At 42.9% G+C, this 9,714-nt stretch overlaps 1 protein-coding gene and 1 long non-coding RNA gene across 7 annotated transcripts; both read left to right on the plus strand.

Annotated features, from left to right (window-relative positions):
* The first annotated feature begins 1,325 nt into the window (after window positions 1-1,325).
* Window positions 1,326-5,739, plus strand: LOC307037156. Of its 6 annotated transcripts, none has more exons than XR_013807612.1 (7): window positions 1,326-1,615; window positions 1,943-1,987; window positions 2,066-2,163; window positions 4,543-4,841; window positions 5,025-5,181; window positions 5,379-5,470; window positions 5,573-5,739. It is a non-coding gene; the product is annotated as an uncharacterized lncRNA (long non-coding RNA). The 6 variants fall into 6 exon arrangements; XR_013807613.1 differs by having other exon boundaries at window positions 1,329-1,615; window positions 1,943-1,962; XR_013807614.1 differs by lacking the exons at window positions 1,943-1,987; window positions 2,066-2,163 and having other exon boundaries at window positions 1,337-1,615.
* A 57-nt stretch (window positions 5,740-5,796) lies between these two features.
* LOC307035298 (uncharacterized protein) lies at window positions 5,797-9,324 on the plus strand (the record flags this gene model as incomplete). The annotated part of the gene is made up of 6 exons (XM_079674430.1): window positions 5,797-6,067; window positions 6,161-6,297; window positions 6,403-6,486; window positions 6,662-6,778; window positions 6,867-7,024; window positions 7,132-9,324. 6 exons carry the CDS (start codon window positions 5,797-5,799, stop codon window positions 7,214-7,216), a joined length of 852 nt encoding a protein of 283 aa, XP_079530556.1. The 3' UTR covers window positions 7,217-9,324.
* Between the last annotated feature and the right edge of the window lie 390 nt (window positions 9,325-9,714).

The following is a 9,714-nucleotide window of genomic DNA, read 5'->3' on the forward strand; positions in this document are numbered from 1 at the left end:
TGCTTGCTGACATTCTGGTTAAGCTAAAAAAAAAAAAGGTTTCAATCAAATCTTGGTTATCCAATCTTGATTGAAGAGATGAGAGAAGATCAGCTGCATTATTTGCTGTGATGTTCATGTGCATGGCTCTTATTTCACGTCCCATACCTTCTTTTACTGCATACATGATCTAAAATGATTATATTTTCATTTTTATGAAGTTTATTTTTAGCTCAAAGGTTCTGAAGGAGCAATCCGTCCACGTTTGCTGTAGAAAATAAAAACAGCTGACGTTGCAAAATTGTGTTATAATTTGTAGTTCTGGAAAGTCCCTTTCCTTTTGAAAAAAGTTCACAGTTTCAACAGAGTCATGCACCCGTGCAGGGGCGCCGCGAGGGATTTTGGGCCCCACCACCAGGCACAGGCCACTTTGTTTATAAATTACCTCGAGGGCCGTACCAAATGGTCTAGCGGTCCGTATAGGGCCCGGGAGCCGGAGGTTCCCCACCCCTGCTTTAATATAATAACATAAGTATTAATATCATAACCAAAATGTCGGTGATTAATATTTAGTTTACCTAATACAGACTCACTCAACGCTTCAAACTGTCCATTATCCAAATAGACTAAAAGCAGTTTTTTGTTTGATATAGATCATTGGCTATGTTGGAAAATACTGTGTTTGAAATGTACAATTAAAATTAGATGTTAGCTTTTAGTTTTTTTATATATATATATTGTCTTCCAGTCTCCCTTCAAATATGTTAAGTGGCATGTCATTCAACACAATGCTGCTCACCTCCTTCAGTTGTGAGAAAAGCTGGTTCAGGTTCAGCATTATGGGGGGACAGGGCGGCTGAGCTTAGAGATGGATCTGTTGGTCCTGGCACCAGGGGGAGGGACAATTGATTTAGTATGAATAGGCGCTAAAAATGTGCCTGCATTTATTAAAGGTTAGAATGGAAAAACCAGCTCGAGTGCGCTAGAATCTGAAAGTACACAACCGAAAAAAATCTGCCCCTTCCTTCAGACTTCCTTACAGAGCCCCTCCTCCAACACACACAAACGCGCACATGACCAATGAGGGCACGATATAAGTTCGTGCACAGTTGGAAGGCTGACAGGCAGGTAGGCCATCCAATTATTTTAGCCGGGCCGGCTCAGATGATTGGTCGTGCTTTTTACAGCGCCAAGGCTTCCACAGATGAAATGTTTGTATGTATTTATTTTCAAAGCATTTAATATCAGGCATGAAAATCACCGTTTTGAAACCAAAATAGGTGACCTATGTGAATCGTGTAGATTCGATGAGAAAATATTTAAGGGGGGTGGGTAGGTTCAGAGGCCGTAATGGTACGCACCGTTGGGTGACGAGTGGAAGACGAGACCCAATCACTGCCGCTGAGAGAGTCTCTCAGCAGCAGTGATTGGGTCTCGTCTTCCACGGTGCGTACCGTTACGGCCTCTGAACCAGCCCCAGAGATTCAGTGAACTGCGAACAGGTGCGCGTGCCAAAAGGGACCTGATCATTGGTTTACAAGCAGTTCGCTTTGCTCGTGCTGACCAGAGCGGGATCCAGACCACCATCAGAAGCTGAAAGCACGCCTGGCCTATGCGATTTACCTGACTGAATTTGGTGAGTGATGGTTTCAATCATTTTAATATTTTCTGGTATATCTAAGTTACCCAGGAGCTCTGTTGACATAGGCTTAGCTAACGTTAGCTACAGCTTGATGAATTGAGTCATTGAACACAGCAGGAGAGAACGCAACGTTAGACAGCTAGCAATAAAGCTCCGGTGGAAAATGATTAGCTAACGCTACCGTTAACGTTAGCCTAACATTAGCTAGATATCGTTACTAAAGTTAGATGCTAGCTTGTATAGCTTACGGTAAATCACAAAAAATAAAAACTGGTTAATGTTAGTGGTACTTTCTAAAATCTCTACAACTCGTTTTTCCAGGACGTGTTGATGATTTTGAGGTGAGGGGACTGACAAGGCTGAAGGGTATAGTTGTCCACCGTTCTATCAATAAGGCTAAACTAGAAGTTAGTGCTAACACTAATACAAACATTATTTTTGCAGAATGAGTGTTAGGGGAGAAGGAGTCAGCCATTGTTAAACAGCTGGATCCTGGATTGAAATGCAGCTGGAACTGGTCGTGGCTAAAACTGGAAGGCAAGGTCTCAGTAAAAGAGCAAGAGGTGTCCTTTCATCTAGGAGCAGGGTCAGCGTCATGGGGGGTCATTCGCGGGCCATGCCCCCCCAAATGAGTCACTGTGCCCCCCCAACGCAGGGTGGGCAAGCCTTGCCACTTTGCCGTTTTTTTTTTTTTTTTAATCATATAATTGAAAACGTTTCCACTAAAAGTATTTTGTGTTAAATAAATCAGAAATAAAGAATACAAATATAAAACACAGCCTGAGGTGTGCTCGCTGCTGCTCTCTGATTGGTGTGTTGCTTGACCAATGACCCCCGACCTTTGTTTTGTTATCATTACGTGGATGTGTGTTTAGATGAAAGCCAAGTGGCGATCTGTCCATCTGTTAAACTGATTATACAGTAAAGCCATCAAAAATAATATGATATACAGTACAGTACAAGTAGCCTACTTCTGGGTCTCTGTGTTTCATTCAAGCTCGGCTCTGTGTGTGTGTAGCATGAGCGCATTTTGTGAGTGCGCGAGTGTTAACGTGGAATGTTGTTGTTAGCATCTGGTTAGCTAGCTATGCTAACGGATATAAAGAGCTGTTTCTACACCAAGGTGGAGGAGAGTCCTCTCCTGTCAGACTGAGAGGATCTTATAACGTCAGCTCAGTGAAGTAAGGACTCTCTCAGTGTTTAGATAGTTAACTTTAGTGTAAGTTATCTCAGTGGGTCTCAAACGGTTTGGTCACCATTTATGTAAACAAGTATTTGCGAGGAACACCTTTATATGATCATTATAGTTATTAAAAAATAAGAGATTCAATGAAAACAAGTATGAAATACTATAGGTCAGTAACACAAGAATACAGTTTAAAAGGGGAGTGATTTGTAAAATATCCATAAAGAAAAATAAAATCTGTGCACAGGTCTGTTTCATATGGGTGCTGAGAGATGTAGGCTATCCAGGCCCGGTTCTAGAACAAAATTACTCAGGGTGCATCCGAGATTAGAGAGGGTGCAGTAGTAAAGTGCTATTTTTATAAGTGGGGAGTGGACCTAAAACCCTCTAGGGGGGTCCTCACCTCCTCTAGGAGGCTCCTTACCTCCTTTAGGGGGACCGGGGGCATGCTCCCCCGGGAAGATTTTTTTTTAAATATTGAAGTTAAAAGCATCAATCTGGTGCACTTTGAGAGCAAAATGAAGAGATCTATGGATCTATGTGCTCTTTGCTTGATTCATGTCTTCCCAGTCCCCACGTTCAAGAGCATGGCGCCAGTTGTTGTAGCCAGTTGTGGTGAAGGCATCTGACTTACTTGAACCGAAATGTCTACATGCATAGCAGAAGATGGCATCTTTTTTACATGAATATTCCAGCCAATCTCTGTTTTGAAACCATGAGCTGCAAAATGAGCACCTTACCCCACTGTACAGGCGAGTTGGGTACTTTTTAAAATATACCTGGGCAGGCTCTGTTTTGCCGAGGTCCTCTGGCACTTGCGGGCCGCTGAGGGGTGGCGGTGTTTGGGGCAACAAAGACCGCTGCGGCTGCTCCGCCTCCGTGGGCGAGGCGGGCAAAGCCGGCGAGTCGGGCGTTAGTGGCCACGATAGAGGCCGCGGGTAACGTAATGTCCCCATGATTTGAACTGTTATTACCTGCAGTCGATGCAGTGTTACTGCTGGCGATAAGGTGTGGTTGTTTTAACCATTTTCTGATGTCCATCATTGACTGCTGTGTAAGCACCTTGCAGATGATGAACGCGCAGCGGCACAGGTCACGCGCACCTGACATAATAACGTTACTTGCGGTTTAAATTGACCAAATAAATGCAGCAGACAATGTTATTTAACCACAATTACAATTGATTTTATTTCAACTATATTCTACTTCTTCTTCTTCTTCTTCTTGACTTTTTATTTTTCAAATGAGGGTGCATAACGACTCAACTGAGGGTGCAATGCACCCTTAGGCACACCCGTAGAACTGGGCCTGAGGCTATCCATAGATCTCTTCATTTTGCTCTCAAAGTGCACCGGATTGATGCTTTTAACTTCAATATTTTAAAAAACATCTTCCCGGGGGAGCATGCCCCCAGACCCCCTAGAGGAGGTTAGGTCCACCCCCCACCTAAAACATGTTCACATGAATAGGATACTAAATATATTTGCACACTTTTTAAATGGTGGCCTATGTCCATATGTTTCTGTTTTGGTGGTCGTGCCACAACCGTGCATGTATGCACAAGTCATAGGTGCGCTATAAAATAGCACTACACCCCTGCAATGTGTGTGAAAGACAATAGACTTTACAGCATGTTTTTTTAAATTGAAGTTGCGTTGGTGTTTGTGTGTTGGTTGTTGATGGCAGTGTGTGCCCCCCGTGGTAAATGATTTCCCCCCCATTCGATTTGTTCTAGAGCCGACCCTGTCTTGGAGATGTATTCATCAAAATCAACAGGCAGGGATTCGCCAGATGCATTCTCTGCCACAAAGAGATTAATTATGCTAACAAAGGCAGCCATGCTCTGCAGGCTCACTGCCAGACGGAAGTTCACAAGAAGAAGCTGCAGATGATAGCTTCCACTCATAGTGTTGCCAGCAGCTTCCTTCCAGCATCAGCCAGGGTGAATCCAGCAAGCCAGAGTCAAGCCAACCAGGGGTCAGAAAGAATCAGGCAGCAGTGCCAGGGAAAGATGCCCGTACAGCAAATGCAGAGGTAGGTGGTGTAGGCCTGTTAGGCAGCATAGATAGAGTACACTAGCACTTTGAGATTGTTATTTTTATTATAACAATAATAATAATCATTTAATATTATTATTATTCACAATCAGCTCCGGTCACTGGCAGCATCATCACCTAAACATGGAATACACGAGCTTTACATTAATTTGTGTTCTAGGCAATGGTCCTTGGAACCTTGGCGGAGCATTCCATCCCGTTTTCTAAGGCTCCTGTAATTGTTGAGCTTGCCCAGACCCTTTCCTTGGATAAACCAGCTTTGCAGGGAATGAAGCTGTCGCGGACGGCAGCTTCATACAAGATGATCCATGGTCTAGGTATTTACATTTTCTTTCTTACCTACTATTTCAGTGTTTTAATTTCCATTTTAGTGAACTGCACACATAAAACATGTTCCTTAAACTACCATGTTGCTATATATACTGCTATGTTGCCAGAATTACCTGTTGTATGATTTATATTGTACCAATTAGATTATGCATGTGATGTGACAAATCTGTCCGACTTTGTGTAGGGCGGACCTACTCTGACAGGACCTTTTCCAACATGAAGATATTTCCCTTTTCGTTAAATTTAGACGAGAGTACCTCCAACAACAACAAAAAGGTTGGTCTCATATTAAGCTATTGCCATCAAAGTCCTTCTGTTTTTGCTTCAGTGTATGCCCTGTAAAATGTTGCATGGCTAATAAACCTTTTTATGTTCAAGATCCTCTCCATGCTCGTTTGCTACTATCATGCAGACTTGAGGAAGGTGATAGTGGAGCATTTGGGGTCCTTGGAGATCGTGAAGGTGAATGCTGCTTCTTTAGAGAAGGTGCTCTGTGAGTTCTTTGAGAAAAACAACATCCCGTGGAATAACCTTGTGAGTATGCTGATGGAATGTCTATGTATGTGTCTCTTTCAAAATCTTTTTCTGTCTTTTGTCAGGTGATGTACCTCAAGGAGATAGCTATGATTCTAAATCTCCCCGCCTCCAGCCCACAGAGGGGCTTTGTTCCTCATCGCTGGCTGTCTGCATACGATGCCAGCATGGCAACCCATGCCATGATGCCTGCGTACAGAGTCCTCTATTATGGCTTCCTCTCCACTGTAGATAAGGAGCTGTATAGGGAGCCTTTGGAACTGATGTACACCAAGTACCACGTCAACCAGGCGGGAAGAGCCCGTATCAAGGTGGTTCAGGAGGAACTCAACAGGAAAGGTGATGAGACTTGATGTTCCAATCCCTTATAATAATTGGCACTTATACTTGTTTTGAAGTTACTAATGAGGAGGAATATGTATTGTTTCACAGGCATGACTCCACAAGGCCGTGAGAGAAAAAAGAGGATATGTCAGAAGCTGTGGCATGAGGAGACGACAACAGTCTTACGGGTCAGCATCTACATGGGTTTGCTGGCTATTCTCAAGGAGTATGTCATGGTTTTCCAGGTGGGTGTTAGTTGTGCTTGGAATTACTGCAACTTGACTGCACGTGCATGCACATCCAATGTTGGCAATCACTCAATTTCATAAGAATTTGTTTTACATACACAGGGTGGCCAGACATTGGTTCACAAACTTCATGATCGGCAGCTTGAGCTGTTCCTGGCCTTTATGGCGGCAGAACACATTACTCAGGTAATTAACTCCTCCTCACACCCACTCTGCCTACATTAGTATATTGATTTTATCCCTATTTTAACTTTTCTGTTGTCTGTGCTATCAGTTGAGTGTTTCCTTTTTTGTTAAGCAACCTGGGGTCTTTTGAAAGGCACTTAAGGTATTACTCCCATTAATTGCTTCCCTTACGCAGCTGTCTCCCAGGGCTCTGAGGGAGATGGTCCTGGAGGATCATATGCTGCTGCCCTCCAAGGAGGTCTATGTGGGACAGGAGGCTGACACGTTCAGGAGCCAGAATCCCAATCATGCTGTAAGTACCCTGCATCACCTGCATGACCTTTTTTCTCAATTGTTTTTGAGACTTAAAATAATGGTCAGTTTTTGGTGTTTTGTGTCAGCTGTTGGTGCCATTCCTAGCAGACGTCAGGAAAGCCTACATCACCACTGCAGTGTACCTCCAGAAGAAGCTCCCCTTGGCCAGTCCGACTCTTACAGCCCTGTCTGCTCTGGACCCTCTGCTGAGAGGCCACTCACAGGCAACCATCCAGTTTAAGAGGTAAGAATAACATTTAAAGTTTTTTTTGCCATATTACCAGGTACTTTGGGATTTTTGTTACCTCATGTCCTTAAACTGATTTCAAATTCTCATCCATTTCTTGGCAGGCTGAGTGGTATGCTGCGGCACCTCCTGCCAGCAGACCAGGACATCCAGAGAGAAGAGAACTTGTGCGGATCAATGTTGACCTGACCATCCCAAGTTTCAGGAGGGAGAGGGCATCGTTGAGTGGTGGGGTCATGTCTTTAATAAGATAAGTACCCCTCCCTGAGTGCGATGGTTAAATGTTGCCTCTCCATCTTTCACGGACCAAGGGTTGAGTCTTCTTTTAGTTTGATGAATGAAGTAATTGACCAAAGGAGTGGCAACATGAATGTACCAACATTTAAAGCAATCCAGACGGTCAAGTACACCCTGCAGTCCAGGGGGAAGACAGCCGTGCAGCTCTTCAGAGGGGAGGATGTGAAGTTCGGGGAGGTGGACAGAACGCTATGCAAGAACATCAACTCCGCAGCAGCCACATACAAACGCCAGAAGAAGATGAATCAGAATGAAAAGCAGCAGCAACAGAGCAAGTATGGCTCCCAAGCATCTGGCAGTGCTCAGCAGGCCAAGAAACAGACTGCTGAAGAAGAGAAAAGGGCGAGGCTGAGACATGTGGCAAAACAGCGAAAGCGGGCCATGGAGACACTGGTGGTCCAGGCAAAGAAGAAAAAATTAGATCTGGTTCTGAGAGTATTACGAACTGTGTCCTTAAGTCTTAGGAGGGATTGTTTCAGCTGTAACTACAGTATGAGAAGGACATCCCTTTCCTCTCCCTTTCATTCAGTATTTTGTACAAAACAAGATTGATTGTGTTCCTTTTCTATGTTGACCTTAACAGATTTAAAATAATATATCATTATCCCTTGAAAAGTGTTTAATGTTTTGATAATGCTGGAAACCACTGTAATGTGTGTTTTAGGCTATCTTTGCCAATAAAATGTATTAAAATCTGAATTACATAACATTGTATTGGCTGTCAGTCATGATGGAAGAGTAGACAAGTTAAGTTACAGCATGTCCACCATCTGCATATGCATTAAGCCATTTGCGTTAAGCCCTCACCACATTGTGCCTCATATACTGTAAATGTTAGACTCAGTGGCAGGCTGGCATGAAATGTCTTGCATAATACTTAGTAAGGAGGCCATAATATGTTTGACTCATGGCTGAAGATAAGTTTCTCCAGCTCTCCCCAGGTTGGCAAAAAAAATGCATCTCAAAATCCATCAGATTGATCATTTAAAATATGGAATATTCAAAATGTTCTTCCGGGGGAGCATGCCCCCGGACCCCCCTAGAGGGATAATATCCTTCTCACCTTTTTCACCCCTGACCCGTTTTCATGCCTGTAATATATTCATTGCTATCGGGATGTTAAGAGCATTCCATGGAATATCACAAAAAGTGTTTCTGAAGTGAATTACCTACCCTACCTTTAAATGTCAGCTAAAAGAGCAGTGAAATGAAAAACCTCTGAATTTTCTGTAAATATATTAACAGTAGCCTACTTAATGTCAGCTTAGTAAAAACAAAACATTAGCTAACAGAATAATTTCCACCACTCATGGACAACACCTTTTCTTGTGAAAAACTGGGTGACATACTGTCGCCCTTTAGTCCCTCTCTCTTGTCTTTCTCTCATTTCTCTTCTTTTCTTAGAGCCTGACTTTTTGAGTAGTTGAGACATGGTACAACACAAGTGTAGGCTAAGTACTAGCATCCCTCCTCACATGTTTTCACTCTCTGCAAGTGCCAGGGCTGCACCGCGTTTGGAGGCAGGACCAAACCATTACATGTAAATAGAAGGGGGTGTACAGAGGCTTTGGATAATTAACTTTTGGAAGAAAATAAGTTAAATTAATCGTAAGTTTAGAGAGTACTTTATCAATATAACGTTCTATTAATGTTAATTATTGAGGATTGATGAAAGGTTACTTACATTTTTTTTCTTAATGTTCTAAACATTTTGGGGCCCCCGTCAGTCACGGGCCCTTAGAATCGTCCTAACTTTTCACCCCCTTACCGCCCCTGCACCCGTGTCAGCGATTTATGTAAGATAAGATGGAAATTCAGGCATTCCGTTGTATGTCCGGCGGACATGAGTGAGATGTCCACGTGTGAGGTGTCAACGTGTGCGTCTCGGCCCCAATCGTAAAATACTGAGAGTACACGACAGGAAGCGCCAAACATTTTTAGAGTTGTTCATGCCTGCCGGAGTAGCTTATATTTTGTTATACTGCCATTTCAAAAATAAAGATAATTGTGACAATGAAAATTGTGATATAAAAGTGTATTTATATGTTATTTTTATGTTTCAAAAAAGAAATCAGAAGGGACTATTGGCCCCCGGGCATATTCACATTATCTGGCCCTCTTTGAAAAAACTTGTGACACCCCTGCCTTAACCTAACCACAAAGCTTTCCATAAAATCATAATGATAAACACTTGTTTCAACTCATTTGCAAACAAACTATTAATTTATGTATGAGAATGTCTTGCTTTTTAGTTAGCCAGAAAGCCATTGGTAAGCATCATAGCATGGGAAAAACTAACCTCTGTCAGTTAAGCAGTAGAGGTGAATGGTGAATGGTTAAAAACAAGCCTCACCAACAGCACCCCTGGAAATTAATCACTCTTTTTTTAA

This window comes from Notothenia rossii (assembly GCF_949606895.1).
Source record: "Notothenia rossii genome assembly, chromosome: 4".
In the NCBI taxonomy this organism is placed as follows: domain Eukaryota; kingdom Metazoa; phylum Chordata; class Actinopteri; order Perciformes; family Nototheniidae; genus Notothenia; species Notothenia rossii.